The sequence below is a fragment of the Strigops habroptila genome, chromosome 7, assembly GCF_004027225.2.
Source record: "Strigops habroptila isolate Jane chromosome 7, bStrHab1.2.pri, whole genome shotgun sequence".
NCBI lineage: Eukaryota > Metazoa > Chordata > Aves > Psittaciformes > Psittacidae > Strigops > Strigops habroptila.
Genome location: NC_044283.2, coordinates 6,264,408 through 6,281,735, shown reverse-complemented (window position 1 = coordinate 6,281,735; position 17,328 = coordinate 6,264,408). Strand labels below are relative to the sequence as shown.

At 47.3% G+C, this 17,328-nt stretch overlaps 1 protein-coding gene across 4 annotated transcripts in view; it reads right to left on the bottom strand.

Moving 5' to 3' along the window:
* Positions 1-234: 234 nt before the first annotated feature.
* REEP1 (receptor accessory protein 1) overlaps positions 235-17,328 on the bottom strand; it is a 68,862-nt gene continuing 51,768 nt past the window's right edge. Inside the window, exons 8-11 of one of the 4 annotated variants that reach the window (XM_030493079.1) lie at positions 15,123-15,162; positions 13,792-13,796; positions 6,385-6,524; positions 235-4,000 (exon numbers count right to left, since the gene is read on the bottom strand). In XM_030493079.1, coding sequence (XP_030348939.1) covers positions 3,929-4,000; positions 6,385-6,524; positions 13,792-13,796; positions 15,123-15,162 — 257 coding nt within the window. In that variant the 3' untranslated portion in view covers positions 235-3,928. Of the gene's footprint in view, positions 4,001-6,384; positions 6,525-10,190; positions 10,659-13,791; positions 13,797-15,122; positions 15,163-17,328 lie in introns of those variants that run through there. The other 3 variants (XM_030493077.1, XM_030493076.1, XM_030493078.1) reach the window with 3 other exon arrangements.

Below are 17,328 nucleotides of genomic sequence, written 5' to 3'. Positions count from 1 at the left end.
GCTTTGGGAGTGTACAGTGCAGCCAGTCTGGTTTCACTAAGGGCTATATCAGAGGGTTTCTCTACAAAGCTGATCTTCCAGCAGGTGTGTGAACAGCAGCTGCTTCCAAAGGTTCTAATAACTAATAACTAACCCGTTATTAAGCAGATAGTCCCTGGTGACAGCTCCAGAGCCACCTGCACAGCAACAGTTTGCCGAAGGAGGCTGTAGCTTTTCAATGAACTCACTACTTACTCAGAGTGTTCAGTAGCTGTATTTTGTTTTTTTTCCAGTTCATAATACAGAAAGAGGTTCTGAAGGACATGCAGCACTTAGTGAATACATCTATATACAGTCAGCCAGAACTCAGATAAAAATCATACAGCGACCAAAATGATTCTTCTGGCCTGCCAGATACATTGAACAGACTAAAGATGGGGTTTGGGGGGGGTTTCCCCTCTTTTTTAAAGAAAAGATTAAGACTTTATTCAAGATGTGTATTGAGCAGTACAACAAACCCAGCCAAACATCAAACCTTTGGAATACTGTTGCCATGGCCATCCTTGTGAGGCGTTGAGTGTACCATTCCATCCCAGCTCTTTTCTACCCAGCACAGAAGGGAAACCACACGAAGTGCACGATGAGCATCCTTAGGACAGTTTGTCTAGAGGCGAATCCCAACGCAGAGCTCTCTGCTACTGCAAATACGATGCACAATGAGTACCCGAAACAAACAGCAAAGGAGACTGTGAGCAACAAGCATTGGGTCACAAGAACGAGGGTTTCACCACCACGTGAGAACACTTGAGGAGCAGTCGGAGGCAGCAGGTTGTTCCATGAGGTTTGGAGCATCAGGTCTCTCCATGCAGCCTTCTCCCTCCTACCAGGAATAAAGGTTCACCTTTCCTTCTGCGCTGGGGTTGCACTTGCACAGCCCAGATGAGTGTGGGATTCATTCCAGGGTGACAGTGATAAACATGACATCTGTCTCCTCTCTATTTAATGTCATAGTGACTTGGCAACTGCTGTAACTGCTGGCACTGCCCCTCTGACAAGGAAGGAGGCATTGGAGGACAGCGCTGGGCTGCTCGAGGCTTGTTCTCCTCATAACTGAGGTGAATTTATGGTGAGGTAATCCACAGGCCCATCTTCAGCTGCGGTTTCCTTCCCCTCAGCATCGATTTTACTTGCTCCAAACACCACAAGTTTCGCTGGATCCTCATGCTGGGCTAAGGCTGTATTTTCTAGCACTGGCCTGATTTTTCCAGGCCACCTCTGAGAAGCCAGGAGCTGCCAGCCTGCCCTATAAGACTGCTTGCAGAGACCCCCAAACCAGGTTCTCCTTCCTTAAGACAAATCTGTTGCTAGTTTAAACCATCAACTGAAAGATTTCTTGCTTTTAGGAGTGATCGGCAAGCAGTTAGCCAAGCCTGAGCTGGGGGACAGCTGAAGTTGCTCCCCACTGACACACATCTCAGGAGCCACCATCCACATGTCCTCTCTTTGCTCCCAACCTCTGCTTTGTCAAGCAGGGACACGACTCGCTGAATCAGGCTAGTTCCTTGGCACAGGCAAAGAGTAAAACCAGAACCAAAGCCTTCATGTCTGGTGCTTATTCAAATGACCACCGGTAGCCAGAAGAGAGAAATGACAGACTTGGGGCACCACCTGCAACCAACCTGTGTGAGGAAGATGAGGGATCGGAAGCAAACGGCCGCTCTCTGTACACAACAGTACAGCACGATGTGTATGTGGGTGAGCATCCACGTTTCTTACCTATCTATACACAAATATACAGCTCAGTTGATAAATTAATACGTTTTTGCCAGAGATATGAAAAGGTTTATTTTTTCTCATTTATACAGTGAATGTTTTGAGAGATATAAGGCAACTCCCTTGTCAACAACTTCACCTCAGCACTTAAATGCTAAACAGTCAAAGTTTACAGTAAAACAGCAGATTAGACGCACATCTAATAATTGTAGTGAGAATCAATGTTCCTACAGCATGTCCGAGAGTAGAATTCATCAGATGTTACGTAGCTCTATGTTGCTGGGGGGTTTTTGGCATCATTGAGTGCAAACTTGTCAGGGGCTGCTTTATCTTACAGCAGCCCATTGCTGCAGCAGGGAAACACAGCTCGCTTGCAACAGGATCCTATCTTCTGCTAACACTGCAGGCAGGGTTTCTGTTTCTTATTCATGTTTGCCGAAAGAAATCAAGTAAACTCTAAAGCTGCTTAAAACCAAAACGCACAAGCTTAGCTCCTCAAAGCTTTTGCTGAGTGTCTTCCAAGGACTGTTTCTTCTGTAACTACTATTTAGGTTGGTTGAATTTACTTTCTCAAGACTTCTTCCTTCTTACCCATTGCAAAATACCACTGAATTAGCACATGTAAAGGAAATAAAATGCTCAGGTAATGAGGCCAAATACTGCGGCAGACACAGGAAATACCCACTCGCTGTTTCCACTTCCCAGCCAGGCCAGATACACACTTGTGTGTGCATGCAATTTATTTCTCTCTTCCCCACAGACGTAGTAGGAAGCTCTGAGGGAAGCCACAGGGATCCATCAGCCAGGGAGGGCTGGGATTTTGATGCACAACCAGCAGAGAACAGGTTTCCAAAGCCACTCACTGCGGGTTTCTCTGATCCACTCCACTGTTGGCATCCTGGACTGCTACACTTGACCTGGGCTATCCGTGCTGTTCCCCCTCAAGCCCCTGCACTGATCCCTTGGTGGTGGCACGTTCTATGTGATGCTAAATGTTCTTCTAGTCTACGTGACAGGTCCGAGAGCAAACACAAAGGGCCACGGAATTAACTTATGTGTGAATCTCACATGCTCAACACTTACAAGAGACACCAACTTGAAGCACAAATACACAAACCCTACCACGTCTTTCTCTTTTATATTTCTCATTTATATATGGATACAAACACACCACTGCGTCTGGTTCTTGTGGCTCTAACCAAACTCTGTGCTACAGGCGACACTCCAGGCTTCAAACAGCAGCTCAGCCCCAGTGCCCTGCTCTGCTCATGCAGGGAAACCAGTGGCACCTCACCCAGAAGGCAGGGTGCTGGGGCTGCTCCTGCTGCAGGCAGGGGAGGAAGGTGTGTTTTCCTCTCTGCGTGTGTCACTAAAGTGATTCTAACTCTGTCGCTGCAGTTAGTACAAGCCTGGCTTGCTCACACTTTACAACTGGCAGTAGAACCTTTGCCACAAGCAGTATGTTCTTCCAGCCACCATCATTTTCCACACAGTACTCTCCCGGCTCAGGCTGATGAAAATTAAGACTCCTCCTCCACGACCTCGTTGGAACCACTTCTTTTCTCTTGCGCATCTCTTCCTCGTCCTCTGTAAGTGGTTTGTTCTCCGTAGTTCTTAGCACAATGGTTTTCTCAGATTAACTTGCACAAGGAGAAGCTCAGCTTTCGCTAATGAATCTTGGACATTTCATACAAAGTACTTTGATATCTGTTACCTCATCCACAGTCTTGAGGAGGAAGGGAGGAAAGAGAAATCCACGGGTTCTGCAAATCCACCTCATTAATGATAAAGCCATAAATAAATACACTGTCAATGTATCGCCATGAGTAACTGGATTGTTTTCGCCTCCGCTGTGCATTCACAGAGCTAGAGCTATGCAGACACAGATGAGAACTGTAAATGTACAGCTGGCAGGGTTGGCGTGAGTGGGGGTACACCCTGCAAATGGAACAAGGACTCTGAACCTGCAGGTGTCTGTCACACTGTCCGACCCACACCACGGACTAACGCGAGAAGCGTGTAACAGAGGATACAGAGAGAGGAGAGGGAAAGGCCATGTCTACACCGCTGTACATCAAAGCACATCCATCCCACTGCTGTTTCCTACGTTAACGAGTAGCTCTTTAAGGCAGAAGAGAGACATTCTGTGGATCTTGGTGCTATTGGCTCATTGCACTCACATTGTTTCAGTGGCAGAGGACGAGGTACTTTTCTTCCTGAAGCAAGGTCTAAGGGTCCTAGGCGGTGCCTGCAGGAAAGCAAGAGGAAACGTCAGTGGCATAAATAGGAAACGGTTTTTCTTTCCTTAGAACTCACCCATCTTTGTGCCATCTCTGTGGCAATGATCCCATTCCAGGCATGAAGTGATGGAGAAGCAGATCTTGGCCTCGAGGATCATTAAGGAATGACCAGCTGAGGACTCACTGCTTTAAGAAACCTGTTGTAGTCCTTTACCGAGGTTACACCAGCAGCTTCCCCTCAGGTGCTTGGTTAGAGGCTAATGACTGCTAATAACAGGTTGAAGGAGTCAGGACAAACTGGTGCCATTTACAACAGCTCATGGATCATGAGAGCCAACTGGTAGCAGAAAACCAGCTCTGGTGTGTTCCAGCCTGTCCTGCACTGTCCAGCCCAGCCGCAGCCCCTCTGAAGGTACATGGGGCATTACAAAGCTGAGGTGAAACATGCTTGGGCTGTAATTCTTATAAGGCAGAACTCTTAAAGCCCTTTTCCTTTGGACACAGGCCCGGCACAACCCACTGAAGTTGTTTTAGAAGCCAACTATTGCAATTCTGCCCTGCAGAGATGCAGTGATGCAGAGAGCTTCAAAAAGCAGCCCTGAACGCCCATGAGGAGCCAGACCAACTCCATGGAATTCATTTACTGTGATTAACCCCATTCTCCAGACTGGCAGAATTTAGACTAGCAAACAAACAAACAATCATAAACCCCCCTAATCTGCAATGCATACTTCTCTTAGAAGAGCTTTGGCATTGGCATTGTGTCTTGTGAGCTTCACAAGAAGAAATGGGTACCAGATGTTGTGGAGCAGCATGAATTCTTAGTCTGGAGGCCTGTCATAGCATCGTGTAGCACTGCAAGGCCTGGTAAGCTCTTCTACTCCCTTTACATCTATATCCAAAGCCTTGTTTTCCTCAAGAGCATCAACCCATTTACCTGTAAGACTGATGGGATCTTTCCATTCCTAAGTGAGGACTTTGTCATTTCTGTTTTATAGGACTTTCAACCCCCAGATCATGCTGTGTTTCCCCACTCCTGTGATGCACCAAGGTATAAATACTCGTATAGATAAGGAACTGCAGCACGGTGAGGTTTTGGTTAGACTCCATTTAAATCTCCATCTCTTTTAGTTTGCCCATGAACTAAAGCAGTTTCTCGCAGAGATGGGATTAATCCAACACCTCACCCCATCTTCCAAGCCTGGAATCCTACCAAAGTCTTCACTGTGAATCCCCAAAAGCACAACAGACCCAGATGGGATGGCTGTACCCAGAAAGGCACAGCTGAGGATGAAAGCTGCTATGCATGGCCATCAGGGATCCCACACACCAGACTCCACAACTGTATCTAAACCAGGAGCCCCAGGACACAGCCGGACAAGGAGAGCAGCACCTCCTGCAGCTTGGGAGAAGGCTGCTCTTTGGGAAGCCAGATGGCTCTTAAAGCAAAGCAGCCATTAATTGCACATTGAAGACTCTTAAATAGCTCTGTCTCCTTTGGGAGGCCACCAGACAGCTCTGAGAGCAGCCAGAGAGGCTGCATCTTTCTACAGTAAGAAGAGAGCAGCCCAGCCTTTGGTGAGAGCCCCCAGAGGCAGGACAACCCACTAGAAGGACATAAAACTGCCAACCAAACCACACCACCCTGCTCCCTCACACTGAGCCAAGGGGAGGGTGGGACAAACCCAATGGTGGAGATGTGTCAGCTCGGATCTGTGAGCTCCATCTACTGTGGCTCCATCCTCCCTGCCCGGATCTGGAAGGATTCTTTGTGTACAGCATCTCCCACGGAGGTTTCATTTCCTCCACAACAAAACGTTGCTAAAATTGCTTTTGGCAGACCACAGTGTGAGATCTGCATCTCCTTTAGTGCTTTTGTTTCCATGGAACAACTTAAAAGTGTACTTGTTAAGACAGTGACTGACTCAGACCCCTATGGAGCCATGAAGGAAGAACTGCTGCTGGTCCCGGTGGGGTTTGGCTGGGTGTAAACTCAAGTGAAAGGGACCGGGCTCTGTGGGTGCTGTTCTCACTGTAACCATCCTGCCCTGGGGGTGAAAATACATTTTCCTCTACAGACATGAAAAATCAACTGGGAGCTGATATCCAAACCCTCTCACCCAAATACCTCCACATGGTTTAGAGCTAGAGCCAAGTTTTGCAATTCACATCCAACTCTGAAGCCCATATAACTATTATCTCCACTGGCACCAATTCAGACCTCTGTCAGGAGATCCACACATGCAGAAGAGTGAGTGAACTCATAGCAAAACCCACCCTTGGAAGACCAGAAATGTTTTGTTTGGTGGTTTTAGACCAAAGAGAGACCTTCGTTCAGCTGAAGATTCAAGGAATGTTATACAAGGAGGAGCCTTGACAATATGGGAAGTACCTCAAGGGGTTGATCCTTCTTTTTGGGCTTTTTGTTCATGGATGCACAATCCAATGAATCGTTCTCCTCATCATCTGAGAACACAGAGCCTTTTGTGTCACAGTTTACCTCAGGTGGCTTTTCATACATATTGTCCACACCTATTTAACACGGCCATTTACAGTCTAAACGTGAAGACAAAGGATGAAGAAATCAGTGATGGTTTGATTCGCACTCTGCCAAATGCCACCTCACTGCAAAGCCATGCATCATCCAGGGATTAATAGACTGAAGGTTCACACATCACACTCTAGTAATAGTAGCAGTGGGGTTAGAAATCAAAAGGCTTTTGTTTATGAAGCCATTATAAGCTCTATTTTGATTATTTTACATATAATTGAGATTAAATTCACAGGCTGGCATGTTCTGGAGGTTGACTCTAGAAAGAGTTCTTTGTTCAGCTCAGGGATAAATAGAATAGCTGATTTATTGAATCACTGATTCCATCCATCGTTCTTCCATCTGCTGTTTCCAGAAGTGTCCTCTAGAAGGCACCAAAAGAGTGTTCAAGGCCTCTGGTCAGTATAGAGAGAGCTGCCCGGGATGCAGAAACATAAAGCACAGCAGCACTAATAGACTTGGAGCTGAGGCAGCTCAAGCAGAGCACCCAGTCTGAGATCCACTGATGTTAACACAAAGCTTCACCAAGCATTGAGTGGACTCTCAGCAGTAGGTGTGTTGCTGCAAGTCCAGAGCAGGGAAAAGTCTCTCTTCTGTCACTCTGGAGTGAATTTCATGGAGCACTAACTCCACTGATAGATCTGAAGGCAGATTATGCCCCCACGACTACAGACCACTAATGCCTGCTGGTGGTTCTTGTAACATAGGGCACGATCATGGTGGGATTGGTCATGTTGCACAACACAATCCATTTGCTGCCCTAAATCCAGACAGTGAAGCAAGACAGTCCAAAGCAGAAGGTACAGAAGAGGACACCCAGCATGACCAAGCTTCCTGCATCTCCACAGGTGGCTTCTTATCCGTGGGGCTGGAGCTTTCTCTGTTTAACTGATAAGTTGTTTTCCTTCTGAAACATGTCAGGAGTGGAAGTGTTTGCTGTTTAGACAACATTAACCACAAGTATTTGCTCTATAGTTGGACTGTTGTATGAACATACATAGAAACAATGCTCTGTGCTTATAGTCTCAGCCTGACTGTAAGGCTCTGCTGGACCAAAGACCTAAACCCAAAGAGGATACTTCAACATCTAATACTTCTTAATCCATTTGGATTCTTAAAGCACAAAAGAACTAAATTCCCCAACAGCTCATTCAGTTGGGTAACAGAGAGACAAAGGGAAGTGATTTTGGCTACAGCAAAACCACGAGTCATGAGCAGGTAGGTCACTGGGGCTCTCTCCAGTGCCAGATTGAAGTCAGTGAGTTAAAGTCACTCCCAGTCCCTGTGTTCAGCCCACAGGATGCGGCTGCTGCTCGAGGGAGCATCCTCTGGCCACTGACCTGTGGCTCTACCCCTTTATCACCATTTGCATGGGCAGGCTGACAGGCACCATCGCAGGTTGCCAGGAAGAGCTGGAAGTTGACTTTTTTCCCAGCTGTGCTGACAATGCTGATTGTCACACTGCAGAGAGGTCCAGGACAATGCTGAATTGGGGTTTTTATCTATGTATGGCTGTAGTGTTAAGACTATGCTGTATGGAGACTTAAATCTTCTCTAGACCACAAGGCAAAGCAGCACAGGAACATTTTATTTCACTTACTATTTGATCCTTCCACCTGGGAAGCGAGCTACACAGAAGGAGCCTGGCTTAGGCCGTCTTAGATGTGGGATATGGTCCTTGTTGCCTCTCTAAGCCAACAAAAACTGGAGTCAAGTTCGGTTTAAATGCTGTTTGTTCAGCAAAGCCTGAACCATGCCCAAATCTGCAGCGTGGAGGCCAAGCACTGCCCATATATGCCCTTCAGGCAGTTTGTTTCCACATAGTAAAAGTGGGTCAGGACTCATTCAGGTGCCCCACTGAGGTTGCACAGTGGCCCAACAACACACCTCCATGTGCTGCTGTGAGGAGACAAAGGTCTTCCCCATGGAAAAGAGGACTTTGAATGGGACAGGATGGAAGGGTGTTGGAGAACCAGAATTAGAGCATTTTAGAGCATGGCGACACTGGCTGCTGAAGCTGAAGGAACGCAGGATCAGGCCAATGTGCCCTGCTCCCTTTCTCCTACAGCCAGCTGCTTTGCTGGAGAAGGAGGCAGAAGGAACTGTCAGCCCTGATGCTCTCATGAATCCCATGTTTTTCCAGTGTACGTTGCTTTCCCTGTTATTATTCTCTCTCTTCAACTGGGTGCTGGGTTAAAAAGATCCACAGGAGCTCTGCCATCCGTGTTGTGTGTCTCCACAGCAGGCACAGCCTCCTGCAGGCTCTTCTGATCTCAAGTGTCACATCCATGGAACTGCTTCCATGAAGATGAAGAGGAGAGGCCAGCCTCCAAGCTGGCACATACGGCTTTGACCTTGCAGCAGAGAGGAAGTCCACTGGAAGTCCACTTCTCCCCTGCTCCATCTCATTGTGGATGAGGCACTGAAATCCAGCCAAATGGGAACCAGTTTTCCTTCAGCCTCACTGAACTGGAAAAGGGAAGAAGCGGGTCTATCCCAGACCATTCTGCTACATTTCTGACCTCGAACAGAGCAGACCTTGAACACGCAGGGCCCTTAAGCCCAGGAGCAAGAAGGGAGTATTCCCAGCCCATCCTGCCTCAGGGAAGACACCTGAACTGGGGGAATCCCAACTTTGTATTGATCTGGTGTGCCAGATTTTGTCCCACGTTTGTAGAAGCATTACACCGTTGTGGGGCTGGAGGCAAATCATCTCAAAGGGCAGTTGCTGTGCGAGTGCCAGCTTTGAAGTTGGGTTTTTTTGTGATGACAGGATAAAAACCTGATTTTCCTACACCAAGAGAGTTCTCCTCTGCAGGAGAAAATGTAAATCAAGGGATTAACCAGGATAATAAGCACACATGTGAGGAATGAGTGAGAAATCAGATGGAAGCTTAAAGTGAATGGATGGGTTCTGGGACACCAAGGTTTGTTTATGGAGAAGGTAAAGACTGAGAAGCAAACATGTTGTCAGCGCTGGCACATGCCTCTTGAGCACAGCACTTGGCCTCAGGCGACCTGCTGTGTGTTTCTAAGAGCCACTTTTAGGATATGAGGCTGTGTATTGAGCCTCAGGCCACCATAGGTGTCCCCACAGTGGCAGAGCCAGCAGCGTGTGCTGCTCCAGGGGAGCAGGGCTTGTGTCACAGCATCACCATACACCAGATGATTCTCCTGGCTCTCCCATCCTTGGGAGACCCTCACTGCCCACATCAGAGCTGTGTTTCGGGTGTCTCCACCTCTCATGTTTATGGCTCCACAGCTTTGCACGGAGGGGCAGAACTGCTGCAGAGATGGGAAATCCACTGTGTGCCAGGGTGAAAGCTGCTGCTGCCTCTTGCAGCTTTCAACCTCCAGATGACACTCCTCTCTTCACTGAGGCAAGACAGAACCTGAATGTAAATAGTGTAAGGAAACAGACCCTGTAATTCCAGTTCCTGTCATCCTAATTCCTTCAAAGGGAACCAATATAACCCACACACTGTGTGGGAAGCCCCGAAGCCGGGCATATTTCAAGTTAAAGTAGACATTTGAGTGCTCTGCAGAGCTGGGATCTGAGCTATTACAAATGTACAACAGGGAACAATCCAGCAGGAAAAGGGAATGTAGGGCCAGAGCATCATCACCTTTAATCTCTGTGATTTTACAAGGGCTAAGAAATCTCCTTCTACAGCAACAAGTGGGATTCAGTAGCGTGCTGGTTCTTCAGCCATCACTTTGTTTCAGCCTCTGGTCTGCGTTGCTGTGTAAACCTGGAGTAACTCCTCTAGATTTCCATGAGTATAACAGGGGTCAGGACCTGGCCCATTCTAACTACAGATGAGATAGTTAAATAAAGTTACAGTGGGAATCAGGCACCTCTTTGAGCGAAGCTGGACCTCCCCCTTACTTTGCTGAGCACCATACACGTTCTTCCCACTGTAATTCCTCAGAAGCAACAGGGAAAACCACAATCACAGACTACACAAGCCAGGATCAGGTACTGTATTATTGTAATGGAAGGTAAAGTCACTCCAAAATTAAGCCTTTCCATGGGATGATTAATATTAAAGAGGGTTGCACACCACTTAGCAAGAGCAGATATTTATTATACGATGGCGATCAGCTTCTTTTCCCTGCAACAAAGATAAATCTGCCATCATTTCCAAAGGACATTGACCCAAGCCATGTACTTGCCCAACAGTCCTCATTGCCAAACCAAGAAGTTAGGAGCAGGTGACTCCACCAGCACAAGCTGCCGAGGAGCCACCAGACAGAGGCAGACATCCTCTCCAAAGTCAAGTGCAACCAAAGCAAACAAGTTGAATCACACCAATAAAGTCACCCGTTAATGAAAACACATCCCACAAAGGATTAAGTTGTTAAGTGCTAGTCGAGTCCAAACACCTCAGAAGAACACTCATGCAATCTGTAACACTTACATCAGAGTCCCATCATATTTACATAGAGAAAAGGAAAGAACAAACTGTTAGGGGAAAACATTTGGGTGTAGAGGGCGAAGGAACATTGTTTCAGAGCACAGAAATCTTCATCTTTGCATATCTGTGGTTCAACTGGAGTTTATTAAACAACAATTAATGTTTTATCTTGGTAAAATGCAAATGTATTTAAAAAACCTACTGACTGACCCTGAAATAACCATAGTAAGTATGAAAGTACTTTAAAATACCCAGAGAAACACCCAAATTGCCCATTCAGAGCTTTTGCAAAGCGATGCAAATCATCCCTGTAAGAATTTGATTAACAGTTAGTAAAGGGAAGTTTTAAGGAGCAGAATGCCTGGAGCAACAGAAAGTTGATTGTTCTTTAAGTTCAATGAGAGAAAGGTTAAAAAAACTCCCTGCAACAAGAGCTGGAAGCAAAACTGGCTAAGAACAGAACTGAAACACCTACACCAATTCCCTGCATCAGTTCAGAGAGACAAGAACAGTCCCCTGATGCAAAGTCAATTAGGTTTTTAAGTGTACTTTCCACTGTAATCATCTCATGTGCAAGTTGTAGCATAATACAAAGGGGTTGAATACATCTAATATGCCAATAGGGTGCTTTGCTTAAAGCACAATTAAGTGAATGTCCCATTAAGACCCTCACTAAGCTGCACTGCTGATTGTGTGTGATTTGTCACCTTGTCTTCAGGGCGACAATCACATGTAGGAAGGGATCCAACATTATTTTACTGGAAAAACTCCACGGGCTGGCTTAATGCTGCAGCACCTTGTGGATGGATGACTGAACATGTTGGCCAGGCCAACATACGTGACAACATGTTGTCAGCCACTGGTGAGCTGTAGTTTTAAGTTGGTTTTAAGTTTTTAAATGCCCCCTCAAATACATGCAGCCTCAACAATTCTGATATAGAGCTGATTCTTCAATATCTCCTACATATATTTATTAGATACAAGGAAGAAGTTCTTTACTGTGAGGGTGCTGAGGCACTGGCATAGGCTGCCCAAAGAAGCGGTGAATGCTCCATCCCTGGCAGTGTTCAAGGCCAGGCTGGACAGAGCCTTGGGTGACATCGTCTAGTGTGAGGTGGCCCTGCCCATGGCAGGGGGTTGGAACTGGATGATCTTAAGGTCCTTTCCAACCTAAACCATTCTGTGATCCTCTATAAGGATTAAAATTGTTCCTCGCTCCCAACCATACCACAGGTCTTTGCAACAGCACCCGAGAGATGTTAGTTGAGAAAATACCACCGAATATAGTATTTGTTACTTCTTAAATGCCAGCTCCACTCAAGACTGTTTAACATTGCCCAGCGTTTAAGCATTTACCAGGCACTGCCAAGAGACAAACAGATATCCCTGGAGATTTTCACTCCATCCTTCCTGAAGGGGAAGAATTGCTCTGACGTAATTGTATCATTGTTCCTTAATGCTGCAGAATCACTTTCCACAGGCTGTGAACATTGAGGATTAGATGTAAGGCAGAAGCTCTTCCCTGTGAGGGTGCTGAGGCGCTGGCACAGGGTACCCAGAGAAGCTGTGGCTGCCCCATCCCTGGCAGTGTTCAAGGCCAGGTTGGACACAGGGGCTTGGAGCAACCTGCTCTAGTGGAAGGTGTCCCTGCCCATGGCAGGGGGTTGGAACTGGATGAGCTTTAAGGTCCCTTCCAACCCAAACCATTCCATGATAATCCTATGATAAGCAATAAATCAGAAACTTGTATAAAGACCTGGAACGAGTTTTGCCAGCAAAGGCCTTCCCCTGAGCAAGAAGAGCTGGCACAGAAGCTGTCAACAAGACATGCTGGCATAGGTATAGTGGAACACACTTGTATTTAGTGAAGCTGCCCAGAGCAAAGGAGGATGAATGTCCTGAATTTTGTCAACGCTTTGTCATGCGCAGAGTGTGAGCCTGGCTGGAGGGAGCCAAATGGGCAGTGAAGAGCTTCAGCAGCAGAGGAACCCACCACCACCACTGACAGTGACAGATCTGCTCTGGGACAGGGGGAGCTCCTGCTACACTCAGCCTGGCTTTTGGTCTCTGCACCCCATGGCACCTGCAGGCCACATCCTCATGAAACCTCATGGGATATAACCTAGGGAGTGGGATGCTCTCCCCAGCTTAAGAGCTGAGGGGGTTTCTATGAGCCAACCAGAGAGAAATGTTTCACCTCCAAAAGCATTAAAGCAACTGCTCCTGCCAAAAAGGCTGAATCATGGCTTGAAACCAGCCTTTCATACTGCTGCTTGAGCTCCGGCTTGACTACCTGCCCATTTAGATTATCAGCTCTTTGGAAGCAAGTACTGTTAATGATTGCACTGTGAAACTGGCCACACAAAAGTCTGCACCGAGGAAAGATGAGTGCCAATGGTTCAGGACAACTTAGCCCCAGCTAAACAAACTTTGCTTCTTTCTTCCCCCTGCTTTTTGTGGCACTGAAAAACATGTTCACATGACGCAGTGAGCTCTCTGAGCTACCCAAACTGCATTTACAAAGGAGCATTTTCAACGGCAGGCCCTTGTCTGACAGTGCATTAATGCATCTATTGCCTTGGAGACAGAGAAAGGGCAGCTTGTGGAGACAGAATGAACCCTCTATGAGATGCAGCCTCAGTGTATCCCTATTGACGTGGTATAAGGGACTACTGGATTAAGTCTGGGGGGAGGGAATAGTAAGACAAGCCAATCTGAAAGCAATTTAAACCAGATCAACGTGACTTTGGGCCCAATTTGTAAACATATTTGACTGATTAAATGACTTTCCTAAGGTTAACTCATGACTATTAAGCACTTAAGGATTCACTGATTCTTTTCATGAATCACACTTTGAAGTCAAATCCATAAAATTGGTTTAGGCTAAAATTAGAAGGGTGCTAATAAAATGTGCTGTGAATACAAGTGTCTCATTTGATGGCTTAAACAGACACCAGCTTAAACAGGCTTCATTCTCCTGCACGGTGGTACACTCACCCCAAATGTGGAGTGTTCTTCTAGTGCAAAGAACTACAAAAGGACAACAGGAAGGGTGAAAAATCAAACACAAGGGTTGGTTTACCACCTACACAGGGTGCAAGGAGACAGTGTCAGGCTGGGATCACCACCTCCAAGCACTGATGCTGGAGGATGCAGAGCAGTGGGAAGGCACAGATGGCTGCAGCACTGTGATCCTTCAGGCCCTCTGCTGCAGTCCCCGGGGTTGATTACAGTGTGCAAAATAAACACAAAGCACATGAGAAGGAGTTACAAAGGTCTTTTGCATTCACCAATGTGGGATGCTGCCAGTCTGGATGCAGCCCCATCCTCTGGCATGCCCAAATCCGAGGCCTTCCCCTCCATTCATCCGCCACTGGGACAAGAATGCGGCAGTGATATAGCTCAGCTCTTGGCAGCCAACTGGTGCAGCATTGAAAACACCACCAGCAGCTAAACTATTCACCCCACTCTGAGTCTGTAAACACAATGAACACTGGAGACAGTGGGGACAGTTCTCAAAACCTGCTCTAGCACAGACTGAAGCAGGGAGAGTCCATTTAACCCTGTTTTGTCACACCATTTTGTCTGCTACTGGGCTTTGCTATGGCTCCTGCTCACCCCAAACACAAGCGTCCTCTCCACCAACACATGCCAATTCTTAGGGAATAGAACAAAACAACAAAGGCCAGGGTGGATGGGACTTAGAGCAACCTGCTCTAGTGGAAGGTGCCCCTGCCCATGTCAGGGGGTTGGAACTGGATGAGCTTTAAGATCCTTTCTGACCTTATGATTCTATGGAAACAGGGCTGGAACTGAGGAAGGTTTGCTCTTGCTGCATTTTACGCTAGCATTGGAGGATACAGGGCAGAGTTACACTGGTGCAGTGAGGACAGTGGCACATCCTCTAGAACAGAAAGGACTGAAGTTCTTCTCCAGAGAAACACTCCCCAGCCTTGGGTAACAGGGGTTGGTAGGGTGAGAAGCACTGCAATGCTTGCCATCAGCACACATAGAGCCCAGACTCACAGCCTGGCCTTCCCCTAGTTTGTTCCCCTGGTGTTAGGAGACCCAGTGAGCAAGAGCGTGAAGAGAAAGCCAGGCTGGGGAGCACAGCCATGCCTGGAAGGGATGCGTGGCTATGGAGCATGAGAAATGCAGCACTCACCTCTGAGGAGCCGGCATACCGAGCAACACGTGCACACTGGAAGAGGAGCTGAGCGTTAGGAACTCATCAGGCTAAGCCACCAACTCCCACACAACACTTGGCATCATTTGGAGATGGATTTCAAGGCCCTCGTGTGCATAGAGAGATGATTGTCTCTATCAACCAGCATGGAGGACACACAGGAACATGCTTCACCCCAGGCTACGTGCCTAATGGGTGTTAAGGCTGGGATTCCATACAGCTCCCTGGCTCTGGTCTCAGATCACTGAACAGAAATAACTCCTGACCAGAGGGATCTGGAGCATGAATAAGCAATGGGTAACGTAGTGCAAAAGGCTGATGAATACAAGCACAGGGAGCAACACTGGGACTTGTATTGCTACATGCCTGGATTTCTTTTTCAAGTGGATTTAGACATCTATAAGCACTGGTGCAGCCATTCACACAGCTTCTGCAGGAAAACTATCCCTTGATCTTTCTAAATCAGGAGAGTGCTCAGGAGTCCTGCAGGAATTATGGTGGAACTGCTGTAAGGATGAAAGCAACCAAGGGAATGGCATTGCACCCTTCAGTGCAAATGCAGGTGAATCACAGCTGCTCCTGAAAGCATGAACTGCACAGCTTCATCCTGAGGACAGCCTCGGTTCCAGGAAACAGCCTAGAAATAACTCCCAGTTTGAGCTTTCCAATTTAACCCTCCCAGTGGCATCAATGACTCCAGACAAAAAAACCTTCTGAATTAAAAGGTTTGAGCTCTGGGTGATTTCTTTGGTCATTATTATCCTGCACTTCCACAGCTTCACAGTCATTTTAAACCAGCAGATGTCCCATTGCCCCTCGCACTCAGGCCTCTACCTTCCTTGTCCCATGGCTGATGCCTGTGCTGCTGCTCTCTACCGGCTTGAGGATCTGACCCAGGTCAAGAGCAACCTGGAAGCAAGGAACAGGCATTCGACTTGAACCAGCTCCCTGAGTGGGGTCAGCACATAGAAGATTTAAACATGTCCAAGGGAAAGGATGGCATGGGGCAGAAGGAAGCAGTTGGGTCATATCCTTTCAACAGGAGTGCTGGCTCGTGCTGGCTGGATGCTGCTGTGAAACTATGGCCTTTGTAATAAAGAAATGAGCCTCAACCAACCTCAAGAGATGTGCTGTGAGTTGAGCCTCTGGTTTTACAGAGAAAGTAGCTGATCACAGTTTTGTGATGGTTTATTCTCTGGGAGCTCACACAACATGAACACACAGGTTGTTCTCACACATCCCTCTGGAGTTTTTCTGGTTGGTGGGGACTGAACAACCCAGACATGTCCTGAATGCTGATATTCCACCACCTTTGTTCCATCCTGCAAAGCCTTCAGCATTGAAGTGCAAAACCAAGAAGCAGCCTTGAGTCTCTCCTGCTCAGAGGAGTGGAGAGTATCTGAAAGCACACTGCACATTTCTGCTTTGGAATCATTCCAGCTGAGAATGATCTCTGCCTGGGGCAGGCTGAAGCAGAAAAGGCACTTGGTCTGGGCAATACAGAGGATGGCTCCATAATACGCAATCTTCTGGCCCAGACAGCATCAGTGCTGGACACTGACCCCTGATGCAACACACATCTGCTGCTGAAGTGTGTCCCACTGACTCACCCCAACGCCAGGCTGGTCTCCAGAGCCCAAACAACTGGAGGCTTCTGCTGACATCAGCAACCATGAGATATGTTTGCATCAGCTCCAGGGCTGAGCTATGTGACACCATAGCCAATACCCCGCTCCTGTCACATGTGTCACTCACCAGCCATTGCAAGGGAACAAGTTGTATCTGCGCTGTCCAGGATGCTTTTAAGGCAATACTGTAACGTTAAGAAGTGCAAAAGCCCCCCACTGTTAAATAAAGACATGCATGTGTGTGGATTGTTACTGGACATCTGCCAGAACAACAGGATTGCCTTGAAAAATGGTTGGAAATCTTGTTCTGGAGCTTTCAGTTTTCTGTTACGATGAGTAGCCACGCGACACTTACAGGAAAGGGGCACTTGTGTGGAAGCAGCACAGGTTGGAACAGGCATCGAAGCTAAAATATCACCAGCTCTCATCAGGATGCCAAGATAGTAAATTGAGAACCGCTGCACTAAGAGCAAAGTGAAAGATCAGATAGAGAGGAGAGGTGGTGGGTCTGCTACATGGAGGAAGGGCAATCACTGTGTTTCCTTGGTGTGTG